Source organism: Lutjanus erythropterus, chromosome 6 (genome assembly GCF_056507025.1).
Source record: "Lutjanus erythropterus isolate fLutEry1 chromosome 6, fLutEry1.hap2, whole genome shotgun sequence".
NCBI lineage: Eukaryota > Metazoa > Chordata > Actinopteri > Lutjaniformes > Lutjanidae > Lutjanus > Lutjanus erythropterus.
In genome coordinates, this window is record NC_139322.1 from 7050170 (window position 1) to 7075073 (window position 24904).

General features: G+C 40.4%; 1 protein-coding gene across 3 annotated transcripts in view; it reads left to right on the plus strand.

Annotated features, from left to right (window-relative positions):
* The first annotated feature begins 3252 nt into the window (after positions 1–3252).
* The window catches only part of nfatc2a (nuclear factor of activated T cells 2a), a 34141-nt gene continuing 12489 nt past the window's right edge, over positions 3253–24904 (plus strand). The window contains exons 1-8 of one of the 3 annotated variants that reach the window (XM_084720376.1): positions 3253–3593; positions 8262–9195; positions 10144–10312; positions 14467–14669; positions 14773–14945; positions 19283–19423; positions 23801–23856; positions 23983–24115. In XM_084720376.1, coding sequence (XP_084576502.1) covers positions 3536–3593; positions 8262–9195; positions 10144–10312; positions 14467–14669; positions 14773–14945; positions 19283–19423; positions 23801–23856; positions 23983–24115 — 1867 coding nt within the window. In that variant the 5' untranslated portion in view covers positions 3253–3535. Of the gene's footprint in view, positions 3594–5780; positions 6477–8261; positions 9196–10143; positions 10313–14466; positions 14670–14772; positions 14946–19282; positions 19424–23800; positions 23857–23982; positions 24116–24904 lie in introns of those variants that run through there. The other 2 variants (XM_084720374.1, XM_084720375.1) reach the window with 2 other exon arrangements.

The window sequence follows — 24904 nt, forward strand, 5'->3', positions numbered from 1 at the left end:
TCAGTGTATGTGTATTAAAACATGTATTTGTTTCACAATTTCATTGAAATGTCCTTTAAACATGATCAGACAACATTATCCACATACCGTGCATTTGGAAAGCTGATTGGTAATTGGAGTAAGTTCAAAAGCAGAAATGGTTTTGCAAAAAAACAATCCCTCATTTATGGATTCTCTTCTTTTTTTCATCCATATTTTGAATCTAAACTCTACGATCACAGCTCTGCACTAAAAACACCCGAGCGGGCATAAATTTATGGCACTGAAACAGTAATGTATAGTTTAACTTGGCTCTCCTGAATGGTTTACAGCTTCCTCTCCTGGGCAATATGTGAACTTGATGTTAGTACAGCTTCTCATGAAACTGTTTCTACTGCCTGTTTCTTGATTTTAGCAAATGCATTCAGAGTTGGCTACATGAAATCACCTCTATTTGTTACTTATGACTGTAAAACAGTAGCAGATTACCAAATAAACTTTTGTTTGCCCGGATGCAGCAAATAAAGATCAGTTGCTGTTAGTCAAGATTCAACCATCTCCTTTAGGCTCTTAAATCACGAAGCCTGTTTATGTTGCTGGATGATTTACAGTGTTTGAACTACAAACTCATTATCTGTTTAGAAATTAAAAGGGAACCTCAACAGAGAAGAGATATTAATACACTTGACAGCACATAAAGTGAGACATGACTCAGACATGTAGATAGGATTGTTTGCCAACAGTGGAGTAAAGTCAGTGTGGGATTTAAAGTGAGACAGTTCAGCGTGAAACGCTGCAGGCTACTGTAAGAAACATCATCGCCACTGTTATACAAGAGATAAACATGTGATTCAAAGTTCAAGTTCTAGTCTGGGTCTCTACAGTTTTTAGTTTTTATGTTCCGTGACCTTAGGTACTCCCTACACAACACAAGCGCCCTGTAAAAACAAAGAAGTTGAGACAAGTCAGCTTACAGCAACAGATTTTGGAGTTTTGAGGCCAACTCAAGTTTTGAAAAAGTTTTACCAACAACTGATCTTATGTTGAGATCATTTACTTTTAGATAAACTTGAATCTTTGAGTGTTATTTACAGTGTAGACTGTAAAAATAAACTATTTGTTCTAACTTGAAATAGTCTTTGGGCTGCCTAAAAATTTCAAGTTGACTGAATTTGGAAAGACAAGTTGAGGTGATTTTATTTATTTCAAAAAACGTTTCAAGTCGAATAAACTTGATATCAGTTGATAAAACCTATTCAATAAGATTAAGATTAAATTAAGATATTAAGTTGAACCAAGTCTTCAGTCACACTAATGAACATATTCAACAAATGTGATTATCTTTGGCATTTTCTCAGTCTGAAGAATCAGTTCTTCATTTCACAAAAAGAACTTTGCTTCAGCTGTTTCTCTTGGAGTTACTTTATACCAGCAACTCACTCTCAACCCAGAGGGGGAAGAATTCACTGGTAAAATGGAGCGTGAGATCGACAGTTGGATTGTTAGTGCATCAGCAGTAATGTGGATGTTGTACCGGCCTGTTGTGGTGAAGAGGAAGCTGAGCCAGAAGGCAGAGCTTACAACTTACCTGTCCATCTATGTTCTGACGCTCACCTATGACCATGAACTTTGGATAGAAACTGAAAAAATGAGATTGCGTATATAAAGCAACAGAAACAAGGTCCCACTGTAGGGTGTCAGGGCTCAGCCTTAGGCCGGAGTTATACTTGCTGTTTAACCATATTTCCACTCGCCTATGCACATGCATAGTGTTAATTTCTGAGGACACGGACAACTGTTAGTCCAAAGCCATAATGAGTAAAGTTGCTTATGCACTCGAACGCATTGTTAAAAGCCAGTATATCTCCAGCCTTAGTGATAGGGTGAAGAGCTCGGGCGCCAAGGGGGAGCTTGGAGTCGAGTTGCTTCTCCTTGGTGACAAAAAAAGCCGGTTGAGGTGGTTAAGGCATCAGATTAGGATGCCTCCTGGATGCCTCCCTTTGGAGGTTTTCTGGGCATGTCCCAGTGGGAGGAGACCCCAGGCTAGATCCAGAACCTCTGGAGGGGTTACATACCCAATCTGGCGTGGGAACGCCTCCGGAGCAGGAGGAGCTGGAAAGCATTGCTGGTGAGAGGGACATCTGGAATATCCTGCTTAGCCTGCTGCCACCGTGACCCGATCATGGATAAGCAGAGGAAAATGGATGGATGGATGGATGATGGATGGATGGGTGGATGATGGATGGATGATGGATGGATGGGTGGATGATGGATGATGGATGGATGAACAGTACATTCATTCAACTCATCATTTCAAGTCAAAAGACTACAACTTGAAAGAACTCATGTTTATGAGTTCAGATATGTTCTGAAAAGAAACACTAGACATTTTAAGTTTTGTTAACTTGAATAAATAAAACTTGTGTATTTACTTCTGTTTATTAGAAAAAAAGATTTGTTGATTCCATTAAATTCCTGTATGATTTTTTTTTACAGTGCAGCTGATGAAGTTTCATGTGGAAATGAAAAAGTGAGTCTGTATTTTTGGTGTCTGACAGGAACACTGGCACAAGAAGACTTCAGCACAGATGAATCCAAAATATCGAAAGACTTTTTTCCTTGGATGCTACATTATGTAACTTTTATTGCAATGGAGAATTTCTCCACGTGACTGCTAGGGTCAGTCCATGTAGAGGTCTTGTTCTGCCTGTTTTTTTACAGGCAAGTATCAGAAGATGCTGCAGATTTCCATTAGAGAATGGAAATTATAGTAGCTTCTTCCCTCAATGGGAACAATGGAATTCTCTATATTCCATGTTCAAAAACTAACCATGGTCACTTAAATCTTCTCTAAATAAACGTTTTAGAGTCCTCTTTCTACAATCATTCACAAACTAAAGGACAGACTGAACTGTAGACAGAACAGTCTATAAACTGTGTTAAGTAAATCGCATGTAGTTTATCCTGTAATCAAACTTCAGAACTATTTTTCTTTTTTCTCCCTCTCTCTCCTACAGCGTCCTACAGTAATTTCTTCATCCCTACAATGAAGTTCTTGTGTGCTACTGTCTGAGAGAAGCCGCAGAAATGCCTTGGCGCAGGAGCCGGAGACGTCATGGATTCCTGAGTGTGGGGCTTTGCAGGAAAGCCCTGAGTCTCCGACATGGACCGGCTCCAGGTTTCCATGGCAAAGGCGCACAAACAGGAGGAAACACTGAGGGAATCCCGTTATTTTACAGCATTGGACCATTATAAACACCCAGAGCGGGGAAGGAAGCCGCTCTTGATACTCAAGTAATCCTTATAGAGCTCTAGGAAGGGGGACTTCATACCAGACCCGTCGCTGTAGCTGATGCGGCTGCATGTTTTTTGAACAGAAAGGGAGTTTGCGCGCAGCTGCTGTGTCGCAGCCTGAAGTTTTTTGAACTTGAACAGAAAGTTTTTTTCTCTGTTTCGTCTCTTTTGAACATTTAAACCGAAGAAAGCTTCTGCTATGGTTATTAGCGGAAGGTAATTTTTCTTTTTCTTTATTTTTTTTTTTAAACTTTTTCTCCAGATGTTTAGAGAGACTTGGAGGCTGGCACAGTACCACACCATGAGGTCGATGGATCAAGGTACTGCTGAAGTGTTGTGATTATCTGGTAATCAAACCATTTGATTTCTAATTGATAGACTAAGAGTTATTCCTGCAGTGTTTGAGTCTGTGCTGATGTGAGGCTGTGCTGTCATGTGTCAGTTGTCTGTGTAACATTTCAGAGATAGTTGGGATGTTGATGTTTTGGGAAGAGACACGCTGATCGACGCGCAGCGCGTGTCTTGGCATCCCAGGGAAACCCGTAGATATTTGAGGGGGGAAACACGGAGCCAATTAAATACAGCAGCATGTAAGTGTAGTAATTAGTAGTAAAATACTTTATTTTGCCTGATAAAAGAGGAGAGACGCTTTGGATATGAATAAAAAAGAAAGTTGATATAAATTATGTCACGTGATCTAAACTTTTGAGCTCTAATATATGACATTAGACCTGATTTGGGTGTAACTATAACAAAGATTTTGACCCAGGCGTGCCAAACTAGGGTCATTTAAAGTTTCGAATATCAGTTTTTTATATATAACCAGGGTCAACAAAAGACTTACAGTATATCCTGTCTGATACAGAACATTTTGTTGACCCTGGTTCTGGTTCATTTGGGCTGCATGTCCAAACCACCCAGTGGTGGAGGATGTACTCAAATCATGCACTTGAGTAAAAGTAGCTATAACAAAGTGTAGAAATACTGTAAGTAAAACTCCGACATTCCCAAGTAAATGTACAGTTTTAGCATCGAAATATACTTAAAATACCAAAAGTAAAAGTACTCGTTATACAGGACGACCTATTTCATGAGTATTGGATTATAATTACTGATGTGTTAATGTGTTTATCACTTAAATATTGGAGCTAGTAAATGTAGATCTAGTTTGAATGACTGTATATACTTTATCTGTCAGGCAGCTTGTTTCAGTAAAGTTTCACCTTAAACTATAATTTACATCATATTATATCTTTTGTATTGTCAGATTGAATATGTAAAGTAAGTTATGAGATAAATGTAGTGGAGGAAAAGTGGAAAGTAGCAAAACACAGAAATACTCAAGTAAAGTAAAAGTTCCTCAGAACTTTATGTACTTAGTTACTTGGTGCATCCGGATACCAGACGACCAAAAAAGCCATAAAAATGTTCAGTTTGCTCTGATGTCGGTCTGTTTGTTTTGCTGACTGAGCATATACAGTAGGCTGCTGGCCCACTGGGTGTAAGGCTACAACTGGAAGGAACGCCCAACTATCTGTGCCGCGTCGTGCGTAAATCTGGGGATTCCCTCAGGAGTCCCAACCTGTGCACATTTTGTGAACTGTTGAAAAAAAAAGAAAGATCTCATCGACACATTGGCTGACAGATTTCATAAAATCCAGTCCACTGGAGAACATGATGCAGTGGTGCATGTTGGTGTGATTCAGTCCACTCTCTGAGCCATCTAACCATCTGCATGTATGTAATGAAATGATCCCGTTTAATGGATGTAAGTCAGTTGTTAAACGTGATGAGCAGGGCTGAGCAATAACTTATAAGTAATGTCTAAATATTTTTAGGCTATGCCAGATATACCTCAATATTAGAGACAGACTGATATTTTGGTCGGCCAATATTATCAGCCTGCTATTAGCCCAGCACAGCTATATCGGTATCTGCATATATCATGTCCGATATTTTTTCACAGAACATAATGCAGCTTTTTTTAAAGCAGTATTTTATGTATATTTGATACCTCTTTCTTAATTCAAGTTGTTCCATTGCTGTTTTTTTATTAATAGTTAGTCATAATTGTTACACAAATCAGTGAAAGTTTACTGTTTATTCTAAATATATACAATACCCATATACTAAAACTGATTTCTTTTGACTCCCTAACATTGGTATTGGCCCCCAAAATCCAGTATCAGTTGGGCTCTACTCCATATACACATTTTCTCTGAAATAACATACCATAAATTCTCAAATACTCATTATAATATAGAATATGATGCATTGCATTAGACTGAATGCCCATCAGTATGAAATATGGCTGGACAACAACAATATGGACAACATTAAATATCACAATAATTTTGACGAAATATATCAATATGGCAACAATATTATTAGTAGTGATGACTACTGTTGAGCTCACAAAACATTAAAACAGTTAGATTCTTGATAATCATCAGTTATGTGGATATGACTGTGCTGAGTGCTAGAAGTGTCTGATAAACTCAGAAAATGATCACTTTATTGTAATGCAGCCTTAAAAAAACAGGAAAAGACAACACTTATGAAATATCATGATATAGACATATCCAATATCTAGTCTCATAAGCCGATATTGATATAATATTGATATATTGGCTTGCCCCGGGATGAGCCCAGTCAGCAGCACCCTGCTGTGTCACTGCGACCTCTCAGACACCCGGGGGCAGCACCAGGCTGCAGACTCACACTCAGCTGTCTGACTGGGGCAGTTAATTCATCACATCCAAGCTGCACTTCAGCTTTTTTTTTTTTTTTTTTTTTATCTTCCACGCATCGACGAACAGAGGAGGCGTGATCAGATACAGAGATGAACTCTAAAATTCTGCATTCGGCGTGAAAACAGACCCGCCTTCATCTGAAAATAACCTGCGGCTCAAACAGGAAACTTGTGCAGCTTCACCGATGCATCATTTGGCACTTGAGCAGGTTCCTCAAATCCACATCAGCGCCGCGACACGCAAACCCCAGCCGCGTCACTGTCGCTCAATATCGCCTGAACTCGGACGGAGGAGTCGTTAGGAACAAACCGAGACAGATGACCTCTTTCTACGACGAGAAAGACTTGGAGGAAGAGCTCAGTCGAGTCAACTGTCCCGATGAGGATCTGGAGTTTGAGTACTTGTTTGAGTATGAGCCACCTTGCAGCGACTTTGCGGGGGGAGATCAAGGTTTGTCCGATGCTTTTTTGGCAGCCAGAGTTCACACCTTCTCCCTCTGTTGGCTATTTCTAGGCTCAAACTTAATGTGTATGACCTCAGATAAGATTTATTCATGAATGAAGAAGAAAAGCAGGAAGTAAATCTGACAGGCCAGTGCTTTATGAGACACAGTAGCCATGTGAGAGAAAATGTCAACATGAAGAAGTGCCTCTCTCAGCTGACTGTGTGCTTTATTTACAAAAAAGTTAAAAATTAACTTTAGTATTTAAAAAACTGCAGGTGAAGTTATCAATGCTATTTAGAAAGTGCACATTAAAGGCATGCTATGCAGGATTTTCCTAAACAACAGTGTATGAGCTCATAAAAATAATCTCTCTCTGTCATCACTTATGATCCACTAGAGGTGTGTGTTGGTCTTTGTATGTTGGTCTTAATATTTTGCTGTGCTCAGGATGTTTTTTTGGGCAGTAATTCTGGAGAAAGAGATAAAATATTGGTAACAACACTTTGGGTTGATACTGATGGTATTTAAATTCATTTATGGCCCTTTTATGTAAGAAAATAGATAGATCTGTTTCAAACAATGTAATCATCACTGTCCGCATACTCCCACATGTCCTTCACGAGGCATGGATGTTAAAAAATACATCCACCAGAGGGCGCCGCTCAGAGTCAAAAGTTTCCTCAAAGAAGGAGAAGAAGAGTCGAAAGTTTCTGACAACAACAAACAGCAAAGCTGGAAGAGTTATAAGAGAGAAACAGAGACAGCGCTGCAGAGGGCGGGGGCCTTAATACAGGCCAATAAATACATCGCGACATGTGAACTTCTTCGCCCTGTGGTCGTGTCTCGCTCGAACTATTGGCTGCGCTGCCCCCCACGACTGACCTTTTTACTGCTCTGTTTCATCCACATTCATAAGCTCTCAGAAAACCTCCACAAATACAGATGAAATGAACGCAGAGTTTGAACAGAAGGTGTCATCAGTATCCGCATCTAATTTTAGGCATAAACGAGCCCAAATTCAAGGCCTGCAGCCAAATTCGTCCTGACACCTCATTTTGTTTTATGCAATTTGTGCAATACAGTTCTACGATGCATTAAAGACGTACTGTGTCCATAAACTATGCTAAGTGTTTAGCCGCTAGATGTAAATATATGCTAGATAGTCTCTCATGTAGCCATTTCCAGTGGTGCCACAGCCGTGTGGTCATAGCTAATAGAGTTCATAGTAGCAGCATAACAAAATGCTGTCATTACATTTTTAAGCAAATATACATTTTGCATTTGAAACCTTTCTAATAGGCTACACAAACTGAAAGAACCATTGTTGTTATTTTGACTTAATTACTTTACTGCTTTGGGCATTAAATTGTGGCTCTGATAGTTGTACACTTGAATGTCTGCTTGCCATTGTCTTTCCTAGCTAGTTATTAATTATTAAATTACTAAAACCAGTGATAAGTGAATGAGGAGGCAGTTATTTAACATGATAACACATAGATACATATAGTATTAGATTTATAACCGGCCCCTCGAGGGCAGCTAAAATGCTAATGTGGCCTAGGATGTGGCCTGCTTTCGACATTCTCACCTGGACCAGGTATTTGACAACCTGACTCAACTATCTTACTGGTGCATTTACAAACAGAAACTGACAAATCCTGTATATTCTACCTGTAACTTTTTGTGCTGAATTGAGATACATTGCCATTATTAATGGAAATATTTCTGTAGCAACACTTCTGTTTTTAAATGTGTGTTTTGTGATGGTTTTTCTTTGTTTTTCCCTGCAGATGACCCCAACCTTGCTACTCACAAAGTCCTCAGTCCAGAGTCTGAGCAGGCGTTCCCTCTGGAGGAGGCCTCCCCGTACGGCATCAAGTCCTGCAGTCCCCCCTACAGTGAACACAACACTGAGGTTCTCACGGGATATGAGAACCAGGAGCCCAGGAACTTCCTGGACAGTACCCGGCCTGCAGGCCTGGCCCTGAGCCCGCGGATCGAAATCACCCCCTCCCGTGAGCACTACAACCATGGTCGGGACTCCCTGCAGAACCACCACCTGAACATTAGCCCCAGACCCACCCTCACTGTACCCGGCCACGATAACCTCACCTATCGTGAGCCGCAGTGCCTGAGTCCCGCCAGCAGCAACTCCTCCACCAGCTGGCACTCGGAAAGCTACTCACCCTGGGCGTCTCCGTGTGTGTCCCCCAGCAGTGTCCAGAACCCTGGAGATCTCTGCCCCAGATTACAGAACATCCACACTGGCTCCCCCCGCACCTCCCCGGGCACCTCTCCCGGCACCAGCCTAGCTGAGGACGGTTGCCTAGGACACCGCTCGCCCTCCCCCAGAGCCGGCTCCCGCTCCACCTCCCCACAGGGGAAACGCACCTACGACATGTACAGGAACCCGGGTCTGGTTCCCGGGCACCGATCCCGCAGCCCGTCCCCTCACAGCGGCCATGATGATCACAACATCGGTGCCCACTACACACACAGCAGCCTCGCTGATGCCATGAATGGGTACAGCTCTGCTCAGCCGGGCCTGGTGCCCACTAAAATAGTCAAGAAGACCAACCCGGTTTACACTCTGTACCCAGAGAACCACGTAGAAGGGAACTATTTGGTGTCCTGCGACCAGGACATAAAAACCAAACCTGCTGCAGAGCCTTTCTTTGTCATCCCACCAATATGGTCCAAGCCTCTGGTTTCCAGCATCTGCAGGTAAATTAGCAATAAAGCTAGGCTAACACATACCACACAAGATAAAGGCTGAGTTGCACCAAAAAGGATTCGTTTTTAAATCCTATTAAATCATGGCTTAACTTTAAAATTATGTTGCAACAAAACTCCAATTTGAAGTGTGATCCAATAATAACTTTAAATTTCCACTAGAGCAGGTTAAAATTTTAACATAGCTGCCATTATAAGATGGATTGAGCAACAATAATAAACTTCCTTGATGAAAGTTAAGAGACAGCCTGGCAGTTGCTGCAAGGCAGTCTCTGTTTTTTCCTTACTATCATGGTGAAATTAGAGTTTCTCTGTTGAACCATAATGAATAAGCTAATTAGGCTAACTAATGAACTAGCAAACAGAGTAACATTTTGCTAACTAGCAAACAAGGCAATGTTTGTTAACTTAAGATAACTAGTGAACAGTGTAGCCTTTTGTTTACGTTAGCCAAGTAGAGAACAATGTAATGTTTGTTAACATTAGCCAACTAGCAAACAATGTAACATTTTGTTAGCTTAAGCTAACTAGTGAACAATTTCATGTTCTGTTAACTTTAGCTAACTAGCAAACAGTGTAATGTTTTGTTAAGGAATACAGAGCAGCCAAATGCTATCAGGTTTCCCCCTCCTTTATACTAACTTGGTTACTGTTTTTAAAAATTGGGTAAGCAAGCATCTCCATATTAATTAAACTCTTCTTAATTTCCTTTCACATCAATAAACTTGGATTTACTAAATTGAGATTATTTTTAAATTGGGCAACGGAGCTCTGCCTAATTTTAAAACTAGATTTACTCATTTTAAACTCAGCTTTTCTCTGACTTCTTCTTCTTCTCTCTTTAGACTAATCTTAAATAAATTAATTTTTGTTGGTGCAACCCAGTCTCAGGAGCAGAACATGACTTATGTCCTTTCCTGTATCCTTCCTGTTCTGCAGCATCCCCGTGGCTTCTCTCCCCCCACTGGAATGGCCGATCCCCAATCGCACAGACCAGTATGAACTCCACATTGAGGTGCAGCCCAAGCCGCATCACAGAGCTCACTATGAGACAGAGGGAAGCAGGGGTGCTGTCAAAGCGCCCACCGGAGGACATCCTGTTGTGCAGGTATAGCTAAAAATAGCATTAAAGATCAAGTATGTAAGATTTACGGGGATTTGTTGGCAGAATAATGCAGAAATGGAATATACATTTCATAAGTATGTTTTAATTAGTGTATAAACACCTGAAAATAAGAGTAAGTAGCCCATAACAGACAAACCAGACACTCTAGATATGACCTTTTGCATTTTTATGGCCACTGTAGATTCTCCTACACTGAGGGATTTTTTGCTTGGGAAAAGATACCTCCTTAAGTTTACCTGCTTAGTTTTGTTCAATGCCTGGATGCCTACAGACACACAATAATTTAGACAAGATAGCCTAATATTGCTGTTTGACATAACTTCACACTACTTCAAATACATAAAAAAGATCTCTGCTGATTTATTTTCTGACTCTGAGAAAGTGGGAAATTTCACCCAAACGACTTTATTTCTGATCTCCAGTCACACATACTTAGCTTATTTTATGTGATATCCTTTTCATAACTAATGTAATAATTAACATGATATCTTTTCACTTCCATTCGCTGAGCCGCCCTTGAAAGGGTGCAGGTCCACTTCCATGGAGTGCGCCATGTTGCACCACCATGTTTCTACAGTAGCCCAGAAAGGACAAACCAAACACTGGCCCTAGATTGTTTTGCGCAAGTTTTGTAGCCACCGTAGGTTCTCCTATACAGGAGAAACTTTGGGGGCCGGAAAGTTTGTCTGTTCTGGGGTACTCTAGAAACATGGCAGCACAACATGGTGGATCATTTTAAAGTAATAAAAACACAACAGTTATTATTTTGATGTGATTATACACTAGTGAAACATACTTATGAATATTATATTTCATTTCTGATATATTCTGGGATTAAATCCCCCTAAATCTAAATGAAGAAAGCGTTTATGAGTTTAACACTGAAATTTAAAGTTATGAATAACCATATGACGGCGTGTTGTCAGGTTCGTCCATTCAATTAGCCGTCCAGTTAGGGAGCCTCAGGCAGTCCTGAAGGGAGAGCTTGCGTGTAATGGTATTTCCTACTCATTATGCACTCGGTGGTGGTGTTATTGCCCAGGGCCAGCTGTATGAAAATGACTCTCTGTGCTGGATACCTTCATAGCACCTTTCCTTCTTCTCACTCTCCGAAACAAATCATAATGCCTGCTCTAACCCCAGACGTATGACACACTCTAACCACCCCGTAGCCCTCATGACAACCCTCAGAACTGAACTCAGGTCACTGAGCAACACAGGCTCTCTGATTTTTTTTTCTGCCTTCCAGCTTAATATAGTCTGCTGTTGTGCGTCCTCTCCCCCATGGTTTTAACCACACAAACAGATCTGTATTCATGCTGTCCCCTTACTTCCTCTTACACACTGGTTTGTTGACCGTGTGGGTCTCGTATTAGGAAGCCGACTTCAAGTGCTGAAACTCTCTCTAGACACGTGTACAAAAAAAGAAAAAAAAAAAAAGAAAGAAAGAACGGTGCCTGTGGTTAAGATAATTGTAGAAAAAAAAAAAGTTTGCTGTTATTCCTCTGACAGTCACAACATGGAATTCAAACACGGCGTGCTGAAATTAGCTGTGACACAGTTACGACTGGCTGCATCGTCCAAGAATAGTTTCAACTTCCCCTACTCTGCGTTACCGTGGCAACATTTCAAAGCTGTTTTTGTTGGTGATAGTAGGGACTTGTTGGAAATAAAGCTTCCCTTGCTTCTTTTCCATTTTCTGCCCATCCCCACAGGCCTCACCCTGAGGTCAGTTCTGCCTGGTTTGCCAGGCCAATCAGATGGTCAGGCCTGGCTAGCCACGGGCTGCACTCCTTCACCTCGTCTTTCCCTTCCTCTTCTCCTCCTCCTTCGTTCTCTTTTTCCTTCTTCTCTCTCAGAGTCCGTACCCTCCGCTTTTCCTACACTGCTCTCTGTCATGACTCACTGCTCCTGCCACTGCCATGACAACCGGCCGACTGCTCACATGGCCTGTTGAGTGTTTGCAGTCAGCTTCCTCTGTTTCGCTCTGTGTGTCAGCTACCTGGACGTGGAGCCAGCGCGCTCACTCATGTTGCCATAGTTTCAGCAGCTGCTGTGATGTCTGTCACTTACATCCACAGAGATAATCTTTTCTAAAACATGATTGCTGTAAATGCTGTATGTAGTTTTTCTTACCACAATGAAAAGCAACTAAGGGTGTTATGTGTCTCCAAATCCACAATTTCATATGACTTGATTTTACAGTCTTTGCAAAGGAGGTTTTACTTAAACAAGTCAGGACATATTTACTGAAGACATGCGAAAAAGACTGAAAACTATGTAGTACTGAATTGTGGAGTTAAATTAGGATTTTATACAAGCCCCACGAACCGACAGAAACGACACAGCCTCACCTGAGAGGAAAAAAAAATATGATCCTGTCACCATCCTCTGGTTGTTTTGGCTCAAACATGTTTGTACAAGTCCAATACAGCTACTAGGCGGAGCGTCTGTGCTTTCAGGTCGTAGTGGTGTTTGAAACTGAGACAGCAGGGCAGACATGCCATAGCATTTCAGAGCAAAGAAAACATCTAATATTTTCACCATTTTGAGACCTAATTTTATATACTGACATTTTTAATCATCCAAATTTGTGTGGGTGCCAGACACAACAGAAATTAATTGTTGCTTTACAGTATCTGTAAGGTCATGGTTTGATTCATTTTTTTTTTATTTTCCACTGATGGCTGTTAGACTGTGGGCTTTTGATTCGTAAAGATCAATAGATCTTTGCTTTTGTGCCCTCACAACTGTCATTCTTCTTTAAAAAGTTACGTGATAAGTGTGATATAACCGCTGGTTAAAGAGTTGTTGTTTTTTTTTTCTTTGGGTACACACCGGATGCTGCAAGTAGGTGGGAGCGGGGAAAAAAACGAATACTTTAAGAATTGCCGATTCTGCCTTTCAGTGTGATTCTTGAAATTGAAAGCATGTTAGTATTGAAACTTTGACACCCCTAAAGAAACAGTCTCAATAGGAAAAAAATGGCTTTCTCAAGACTATGTCCTCTGCTTTAGATGGGGAAAAAGATACTTTGTGTCTTTTTAGATTTGACCGAAGCATTTGATAAACAGAGACAGAGAAAAATACTGTTTGGGGTACCACAGGGTTCTATCCTCGGCCCGTTATTATTTTAGATGTGCATGAATAATTTGGCTACTAACCTCGTAGCCTCACATAGTGACTTCAAAAATCTAATACAGTGTGCGAATGAGGACATGCAAACTAAACTAAAAAAAAAAATGTTTGGGCCGCCCTGAGAACCACCCATATCATCAACTTCACACTCGACCCTGTGCTCCTGTGGGTCGTCAGCAATTCACACGCCAAGTGTGAAGTTGATCGGATGAACGGTTCTTGAGAAATGTGAAGGACAGTCTTACACACAGACAGACAGACAGATAGATTTGCCTTCCTTCCTTTAAAGTTAAAGATTCCTCTTTTATAGTTAGATGGTGTAGAAATGTAATATTTTAAATGGACTCAGGCAATTAGACTTAGCTGTGCTGTGACATTTTCTCTAGTTAGAGTAAATAATCACTCAAACAAAGTGCAAGTGTTACCTGTAGTGTTTGTTCCGTCATTCTGCAACCAGTTTATGGTTATAGTCTATGACAAAGGTTATGCACTACACTGTTTGCACAAAAACAGCATTTAGATGCAAGTTGATGCTTTGTGGTTTTTGCAGGTTTCCTCAGGAGCCACTCTCAAGTTAAAAGTGACATCTCTCTCTGCCTCTCTCTGTCTCCACTTCACGGCATCACCCATCTATCTGATACTTTCTCATTTCTGCAGCAGGAGGTCAAAATAGCCGGGCTCGATGTTTATGACAGTTTCAGTTCTCTCAGTGAAAGAGAGGACCCCTGCTGAGTCCTCCATCCAGTCATGACAGAACTAGAACAAGGCTGGAGGTTGTGTTCCTCTGCTGCTTTCTGTTCAAGGCTGCAGAACGAAGACTCATGCTTTTACACGTGGGTCTGACACTGATTAACCACCTCTGGGGGGAACAACATCTGGAAAGGCAGAGTTAGGACAAGCAGCTATTGGAAAACACAACCAGCTTAACGTGACTCAAACATTTCCTTCATACTGTATCTCTGTTTCAAGTCTGTTTTTATAATTTTTCGTGTCTGCAGTTACATGGCTACAGAGGCAAGGAGCCACTTGGCCTGCAGATCTTCATTGGTACGGCCGATGAGCGCATCCTCAAACCTCACGCCTTTTATCAAGTCCACCGCATCACTGGCAAAACAGTTACGACCACCAGCTTTGAGAAGATCATCCACGGCACCAAAGTTCTCGAGATCCCCCTGGAGCCAAAGAACAACATGAAAGCAATGTGAGAGCATAATAATGTGCATTTGATTTTTTTGACATCATTTTCATTTCTAACATAAATTTTCCGTTGTCATTTTTGCTCACATATTCGTCCCTCCTCACAGAATCGACTGTGCTGGGATCCTGAAGCTCAGGAACGCTGACATCGAGCTGAGGAAGGGCGAGACAGACGTTGGTCGGAAAAACACCCGAGTTCGTCTCGTGTTCCGTGTGCACATACCTCAGCCCGGAGGACAACATGTCTCTCTCCAAGTGGCCTCTCATCCTATCGAGTGCTGTAAGCCGCCACACATTTTACACTGTAACAGTATGATGGGTTGTTTGAGTAATGGATCGGCTGATTATCTGGCATGTTGAGATAATCGGCACTGGCTGATGCCTGCGTTCAAGAGGCTGATAAACAAAAAAATGTCTCTATACACATCTACAGACTGTCTTGTCAGTGCTGCTGCTGTGGAACGATGTTAGTGCTCATCCTGTGAGTTTTGGGAAGGGAGTGAAAAAGTTAGTTTCAAGACATAAATGACAACAAATATAATTTACATCTGTTACTGGTTAGCATTAAATGTCTATGTAAGGGATAATTTTGGTGAAATAAACCCCGACAGGGTGATGCAGGACCCCAGCATGATGTGGATGGGTCTTGAATCACCCTGAAGGGGTTTACTTTGCCATAATGACCAGCTCACTGCACATCATTCCACATATTCCAGTAAAAAAATCAATAATTTGACAGAAAATATAGATTTAAATATTACTTTATTGATTTAAACATTATTTTCCTGCTCCTCCAGAATCTATGATCAGAACCACGTCCATAGCAACAGGCTGTTCCTCATGGCAAATAACAGACCCTAGAATGCAGTAATTGACCAATCAGAATCAAATATTTAACAAATGTGTCAAATTATTACTTTTTAAATAAGTAATCACGTAATAAACACTATAATGTACAGTGAGCGGGTCATTATTGTGAGATAAACCCAGGCAGGGTGATGCAGGACCCTGATGCAAAGTGAAGAACCTTATCTCTTACATTATGTATAACACCGCTCTCCCTTAAATACCAGTCACACTCTGAAATCTACAGCATAATCAATCTAGTTCTCTATTTTTATTTTAGTTTTAAAATTATTTTGAGTCCTGATACAGTGCAGGATTTATGAATTCCCCACGTATGCATCCTGTTGAGGTCAAACTGCAGATGTTTTCATCAGGTAACAAAACTTTACACAAAATACACATCATAAAAAAGGGAGCCCACATTCAAATGAGTTTGGAGCTGGGCTGATAGTCCAGACTCCTGCGCACAAAGATGTCTTTATGCCTCCAGGGCTTCCAACCAGTAGGCGGGTGCTGCATGTTTTAGTGTCTGTGTGTACCTGTTTGTATGTGCGCAGTAGTAAAAGTCTGTGTTTGGGTACATCAGTGTGTGTGTACACAGCGTTATTAAAGCACCGGGTGTAATCAAAATTCAAACAAGAAGGCCCTTTATCTAACTTTGACCAACACCCTGGTCAAGATGCAACATTCATCATGTTAGTCTGCGTGCAATATGCTCCTGTCATTGTAAAAAATCATGACGCAGATCATAATAGGATTTTATAACTGCCGTTTCACATCTGCTTTCCGATCACTGGAAGAGCAGAACAATAGTTAGTACCTGTCTGAGCTTCTGAACAATCGCCGTCAGCGAAAAACCAATTAAGCGTAAAGTTGCTCACAGTGACGCCTGTGCTACATCTGTGAGGCCCGTTGATAAGCAGACTGTGTCAGTGATGGTGTGTTTGAGGAGGCAGGGCCCGTGCTGGCGTTCACCCTCTCTGTTTTATCCTCTCGCAGGGAAGTGCGCCGAACAAGCCCGTGCAAAGGTCAGGGGGATTGTTTGTTGACGCCTCAGCTCGCCTCAGTGACTGTAGAGTCTCAGCTGAACTAAAGGGGGAAAATAGGCTGCAAGATGAGAAAGCAACACTTAACACAGACCATGATTGTTAGTGTGCAGGGTCAAAATATTGAATCCAGATCATAATTATCCAGATTTTGTAATCCCTTTCTTTTTGCTGTCCCAGATAAAACTGATCTTGGAAGTTTTGTCCTGGTTTTGTAAAGAAATTTCAGATCACTCTGATCTGCAAAGCACAAGATCAAGATTACAGAATCTAGATTTGCAGTCTTTAGAAAGGCCTCCATCTGTAGGTCAAAGTAACATTTCATCAACGCAGACATGAAAATGTTGGAAAGTGCAAATCAGTTTGCATATTATTCATATTCACTTATCTGCATTAGCACAAAACACGCAGGCCAGATTTGGGCAACTTGCTGGGGCTTTCACTGTATTATTAGCACTTTGGGTTAATGAAACTTGAATTACATTTAGGCAATCAAGCCCCCCTTCAATGCCCTGTTTAAATGTTAAATTGTGCTCCTGGTTCTTCTAAGAATAATTAAATTGTTCCATGTGTCCTACATGTCTCCACCTTGAATCCATGCTGAATCCACCCTTCATTGATCAGGATAATCCTGATTTTTAGAATCAAAACCATCCTAATCTACACCTTAAATGAAGTTAAATAAAGATATACCTGGCCATCTAGATTTTTCTTGGTGTGAGTTGCAGACTTCTGGAGATATAAGACACAGAGATGGCAGACATCTCTTCACTATAAAGACACTCAGCATGTGGTGCTCAAAGTGTCAAACCAGTGTTTCCCGCCAAAAATCATGACCCAGTTGCTCAAGATAATCCACAGACCTTGTTTTGAGCAGTTTCATTTAGGAACTGCTTTCTTTCTATTAGAAAGAGAAGTTCCTCTGTTTGATCATAAGGTAGTTCTAGTAGATTCTGCTGCAGAAAGAAAGTAGTTCCTACATAAAACTGCACCCAGTAAGGTCTGGGGGTTATCTTGAGTGACTGGGTCATGATTTTTGCAAAGAGACACTGGTTTTAAATTTTTTAAATGGATTTTTTGGTGCTTTGAGCAACACAAGACCCAGGGGGGAAACATGTACTTTTGATTTAGGGGTGAAGTGTCCATTTAAAGATTTGAAATACACCAAAACAACATTCTGGGTAGGATTGCATTTCCAAAGCCATATCCCAGTTTTGCAGGATCAGGATCACATCTACTGTTTATTTAAATACCACATTTTGATATTTAATCCTTTCCAGATCATTCTGATCTACATTTAAGGTTTTAACATACTGGTCCCAGTTTATCAGCTTGTTCCAACTCTTCATTGAAACTATATGATGTTTTCACTGAGTGAAATATCCAATCCCTCTACTAATACTCCATCACATGGAAATTTTTTCTGCACGTCACAAAAATGACTTATTCTGGGGGTCTCCACTAGAATTTAAAATGAAATCCTCTGAGATTACACAGTGTTTGACAGCACAGCTTTTTAAGAGTCACAAGCAGTCGGAAGCATTTATTGCAGCCCTGTTTTATCGTATTGCATCAGACTGTTAGCTGTTCCTCTTATTTCGTCTCCTTTCCTGTACAGTACTTCACTGTATGTAGACTGAGGCAGCTGTTCTCGTTAACTCTCTTAAGTTTTGATTTTTTGATAGATTCATATTGCTGCTGCTTATTAAAACTGAGAGCGGGGGTTGTTATTGCTGTTTGACTCAGCATCATCACCTCTGTATTGTGAAACACCGTCACTTCTTGGTAATAAGGAGTCGGGCACTTGTGGGAAATCGGTACTAGAGGTGGAAGTAGTACACAGATTGTTTACTTAAGTAAGAGTGTCAGTAAGACAGCGTAGAAATACTCTGCTGCAAATAAAACAATAAAAGTCATGCTTTCAAAATTTCACTGAAGTAAAAGTATTAGCGTTAGGGTTGCAATCTCCAAAGATTTTTATGGTACAGTAACTATAGGAAATACCCCAGTATCACACAATCCACACTTAAAGGAATGAACTAACTACTTTGTTTTGGTTGAACAAACGTTTTATTATAATTTCACAACTTACAATTATGTCTTTACAGATGTGAAACTTGATATAAACTTAAATTTTTCAAACTATATATGATTAACTGATTAACCACAGCTGTTGAAAACACATAATGGAGTAAAAAATACAGTATTTACCTCTAAAATACATTGGATTAAAAGAATAAAGTAGCATGAATAAGAAATACTCAAGTGACGTACAAGTACTTCAGAATTGCAAATGTTCTTACTTTGCACCAGTCATCAATACAAAACTTTTAAAATGAAGTGTTACATGTTTTCTCACTGTGGTTTTGTTCTACAGCTAATGATTATTTTTGTTATTGGTTATTCTTCAGATTACTTTTGTGATTAATTTGTTGCTGATTCAGTTTATGAAATGTCAGAACCTGTAAAAAAAAAAAAAAGACATTTACAGCTGTCTAGACATGAAATGTCTTTAAAAGATATTCAGTTTAAAGTGATGTAAAACTGAGAAACGAAGTAAATTCGCACTGGACAATTTTTGCTTATTTTTGCATGAAAAATGACAGAAACAATTATTTTTTCAGCTCCATGGTATTTCATGTGATAAAAGTTCTTCTTACGTGAGTGTGTGACAGTAGATGGACAGTAAATGTCACTCACCGCCCGTCTCTGTGTGTCCCGGCAGCCCAGCGTTCAGCACATGAGCTTCCCATGGTGGAGAAGCAGGACATGGACAGCTGCTCTGTTCTGGGAGGCCAGCAGATGATCCTGACCGGGCAGAACTTCAGCTCCGATTCCAAGGTCATTTTTATGGAGAAAGCCCAGGGTGAGTTGCATAGAATAATTTCTCACAACCTGTGGAACAAGAATCATTTTCTGTTTTCAAGCAACATGTTTTTGTAGGTTTTTGATTAACCATAAAGAGACACTTTGCCTGGAAAACAACCCGCATTGAAACCTTTATGGTCTGTGCTGTCTGGTACTTCTCCTATTACACAACCACAACACCACTGATACCTGACTCATGAACTACAATGTCTGGGTAACAAATTCATAGCTCTCACATTTCACCACCATCATTGTATAGATGGAGCCACTGGAGTTATTTGCATGATCCAAATGATAAAACTGCAGCCTCACTTCCTTTTGCCCTTTTCTTCCTCACTGACTTCAATGATGTCTTATCATCAGATGGGCCTTTTGTTAAGTGATTAATAGTTCTGTGTGTCACATGAAAAGTTGTTTCACGTGTGGTTATTTTATGTCACTTCATGGCAGTGAAATGCAGTTTTTACCCTTTGTTAAGAGTAATTTAATTAATTGCTCTTTTTCTAATTCTTTATTGAAATTATTTAGCAGCCAAAATGAAGTGATTTTATTGTGATTGGTACAGTTTGATTTAGTCTTTTTGTATAATACCATGCCATATGATACAGGGCTGCATGATATGGTAAAAACAAATCATATTGCTATTATTTTGACAGATGTTGTGATTGAGATGTTATTTACAATTAGTTGGAATGATCATTTTTGCGTCACAATTTTCTATTTTCACTAAAACAACTATTAAAATCATGATAATGTGACGTTTGTTGGGATTTCTAGAAAACAAAGATGTTTTCTTGTATCTGGAGAACAAGAAAAATGAAAAAGAAAAAGAAAAATTGCAGCTTCAGTAATTTGGATATTGCATTTGACTATGTTGCACTTTTGAAAATATTTCATTTAATTGTGCAGCCCTGATACGATACAATATGATACGATACGATACGATTTTTGACTATACTGTACTGACCAGTTGACCCTCTGTTTGCTTGACCAAAGCAAAAGTTTTCCCAAATTCAGAAAGCGTTAGAAACAAAGCGCTGTACAGTCGAGATACAGTAACTCACTGTGACCGTGGAAACAGCAGATTAAAATATCTCCTCAGCTTTCTTTCTTGTTTGAGGTAGTTGGTTCACTTTCTGCTGACTTCGCTCCCTGTGTGTGTTTGTGAGGAGGAGCTGAAGCGAGGAGAGCTGCAGTGTGATAACAGGTTACACAAAAATGTTGTTCTTAAAATACCTCTGTTCTATGTGAAATATGTCTTAGTAATACAGTTTAGAGTGTAATGAGAGCTGCCATACAGTTGTCATACCACTGCTTTACCCCTTCAGAAACATTTGTATTGACATTTTAAGAAAAACAAATACCGTGATATACACCGTCACCGTCCGTGCTTCAGATTATAGCGTGATATAAATATGGGGCCACATGCCCAGCCCTAATACGAAACAAAATGAAACAAAACAAAACCAGACCAAACCAAACCAAACACAACAAAACAAAACAAAACACAACAAAACACTTGTCCTCATAGGGAAATTTGCCTTGGACTCAAGTGCTGCACACATATAGCTGCTTCCATGCTCCATGGTAGTGATACAAAACAAACAACATATAAACAAAGCAGCTGTAGCAAATCACAACCACATATTACACATAATGCCCGTATTACACAACACCATGAAGTTATTGCACAACCCCTGCAGCCTCAAGCAGGATCATTTAAAATTTGAATCGAGGTAGGCATGAATGAGTTTTTAGTTAATGTTGAGTTTAAATTGGGGTACTTTATATGAGATGGGTCAGACAATATTCTCTGTAAGGCACTTGTGTGGGGTCAAAGGTCAGGGACCCTGTACTGTTACTTGAATCCTGGGTGTCCCTCAGTCTGTTTGCATGGCTTTGGGATGTATCACCCTTTTTAAGAGTGAGTTGACTTGGATTTATATCAAGGAACTGTTGAAGGGTCGGTTTGTATTCATCACCTGCTGTTAGTCATGGCCAGTTCTATATTTGCAGTTCTCAACCTCTAGCTGCTGCCTGAAGGTTCTGTTGGGCGGATAGTTAAGTTGAAAATACTTGTGTTCGTCTGATATTGTGACTCACTGACTCCGCTGCTGAGTGTTTGGCTTTTTATATGCAGGCACTCCGCAGTCTACCCCAACTAAAACTTAGACCCGCGTGCCTCGACTACTTTCCTTTTTTTTTCTCTTCTCCGGGGTTCCCTGCCGCTGTGTCGTAACACAGCGCAGTAATGGATAGTAAGACAGAGACGGAAAGAGAAATCTTACCAAGAGGGATTGCCATTGTTTTGGAGAGTTTCTGTATGACACAAAGTTCTGGACCAGTGCAGCTGTGAAATCCCTCTGAATAAGAGACAGCTGCCTCTGGCTGGAGCTCCCCTGGCTCTTGTGTTCGGACAGGGAGGGTTGTACGGAGGAAAGGAAAGCTTCCCCGGCCAAGTCAACCCTGCTCAGGCTTTTTCTCCAACTCTCTAGCCGCCCCCCCACCCCCACCCTCCACCTTTCCACCTCCGCACACAATTATCTCCAGAGGGAGAACACGGGTCGGGGTATCCCTGAGAGTAGAATTGCAACAAAACGCAAACAAACACAAACGCCAAGAAAGCAGTAGTCATCACGTTTTGTAAGAGACGTGGAGAGAGTTGATCATAAAAATAAAGTTTAGAAAAAAAGAGAAGAAAAGTTGGCGAGATGTGTGGAATCCCCCTTCCTCCTGCTGACTCATTCAAGCCATGTGTTTGTAATTTACAATTTGACAGAGGGTTTCCCACCTACAGTAACATTCAAACAGAACTCGCTGCAGCACATGTCGGATCATGTGTTAGGGCATGTGGAGTTTACATTAACAAGCCTGTTTGGTTTTCTGCTTTTCCAACTCAGTGACAGCTCAGATGTAATCTGATGAAGTGCAATGTGACATAACATCGACCGTAATCGTTGTAGACGTGGAGAAGTGCAAACACTTGCAGTTTTGATCACATCCCAGTTAATGTTGTGTTTCTGCCAGGTGTGTCTTTCTGATTAATGGCCGACTGTGTGTGTGTGTGTGTGAGGTGAAAACCTGCACATCATCTGGACCTGTGTGTGTGCTCTGTCAGCTCAGAGGCTGTAGTGGGTTCTACAGCTGGAGTGATGCTGCTGTCATGTGAAACTGGAAGATTTAAAGGATCCGTTGGTACTTACCATGTGAAACCACCATGAAAAACTGGCACGGCCCTTTTCAAAGGGGTCCCTTGATGTCTCACATCAATATATCTGAATGACACGCCCACTTTATGCTGATCCCATGCAGTTTTAGCCAAAAACAATGCAGCTTTTTGCATGCAGTATAAATGTGTTATTTTCACCTATTCTATTTGAGTATTCTTGTATACTGGGATCCCTAAACAATATTGGAATATCAGAACTTGGGTTTGACTGGAAAGCTGAGATTCTTGTGGATTCTGTGTAATGATGCTAGTCCTCATGGTAGCCATTTCACTGTAGTGACACCATATTTTTAAACCTCACTGTATAAAATGACCTCTTGCGACCTCTAGAATAATCGCAGCCTGGTAACACTTCACAACCACAAACTAGAGACCTGCAGCATTCAGAGGTTGGATGAATAGCTTTTGGCAACAAACTTTCTTACAGAAATCACCAAAATTTAAAAGGTTTTTGATACCAAATCACAGCATGAATTTTTCCTTGGTGTTCCTCAAGGTCTCTGTGTCGTTATGTGATATTTTGGAGGCATTTTATCAATTCTCAAGTGGTCAAAAATTTTAGCTTCAAATCTTTGTTATAAATATTATCAACCCAAAAACTTCTGCAACAAGTTATGAGACTTGGAATGGCCAACATATGCTTCAGTCCATAATGTTCTAAGCCCCTATACAATCTAAACTTTAAGAATTTGAATAGGCACCTGAAGAAAACACAGTGTTTAATAATCTTCTTGTTCTCAGCTTTCAGATGGTGTATAACACTTTTATGTGGCATATACTGCTGCTAAAGATCCCCCACTCCCCTGTCTAGAAATGGTTGTGTGATAGAGAAGGAAGAAGTGGAGGACATGAAATCAAATGGGAGACATGTTGCCAGATAGACGTCATGGTGGTTACAAGTGTACTGTCCATCACTGTAGTTGGAATCAGTGAAATTAAATAAACAAAACTGAAAACACAAGTAATGTGATTTCAAGGATTCAGTGTTTTCCCAAATTTATGGCCTAAAGACTTGCAGAATGATCCCACCGTCTGGTGCATCTTGAAACAATCAGCTGTGCTCGCTTTGTACTTTACTGCAGAGTTAATTACCACATTGTCTAATTACACTATTAGGTTTTCACTTTCTCTTTTACTTCTTTCTAGATGGGCAGCAAATCTGGGAAATGGAAGCAACAGTGGACAAAGATAAGAGCCAACCAGTACGTACATGTCCGTTCCTGCGTTGTGTTGTGTCAAACCTGTGAAACTCACGAAACATGTCAATTGTGATGATCCGGGGGCTCAGATTCAGTTTCTGTATGTAATCAGATCCCTCTGTCTTGTAGAGTATGCTGTTTGTGGAGGTGCCGTCTTACAGGGACACGTCAGTCTGCCATGCTGTCAAAGTCAACTTCTACGTGATTAACGGCAAGAGGAAGCGCAGCCAGCCACAACATTTCACCTACACACCACTGGCATGTAAGAACGCTTCTCACCTCGTTTGTGGTATGCTTATATAACACTATGGGATTTGAATGCAAAGAGATTAGATAATGATTCTAAATATTATCATGATTGAAAACGTGTGCCCGGTTGCCCCTAATTATGTGAGTTGCTATAAGGTCCTCAGTAAACATTTTCCTCTGTGACTTTTAAAGGATCCATAACAGTCCCTTATAAGTGAAATAATTTGTTGAACATAAGAGAACGGCTGATTATATGATAATAACCAAGATACCAAGACATTTTACAGGGTAGAGAAAATCCACTGAACACTACCAGCAATGCACAACTTATTAGACAGAAAAGATTTGATATTAGCACTAGCTACTTCGTAGCTACCTAGCCAAACGTTAACACAACTTTATTGAAACTCACAAGTTTTCTCTTCTCTCTTTGTTACTTTCTTGCCATGATTTTTGTCTTGCCACATCTTCTGCTTAAGTGAATGCAGGGCTGCTGGGTCAAATTTAGAGCTGCAACAGTTAATTGAGTAATTGATTATTAAATTGATCAGCAACTATTTTGATAATCAAAAAAAATGTCAAAATTCTCTGATTCCAGCTTCTCAGATGTGGGTATTTTCTGGTTTCTTTAGTTCTCTGTGACAGTAAACTGAATATCTTTCAGTTGTGGACCAAGCAAGACTTTTGAAGACATGGTCTTGGACTTTGGGAAACACTTATCAACATTTTCACCATTTTGTGACACTTTATAGACCAAACAACTAATCAGTTGATTGATTAATTGAGAAAATAGTAGAAAATT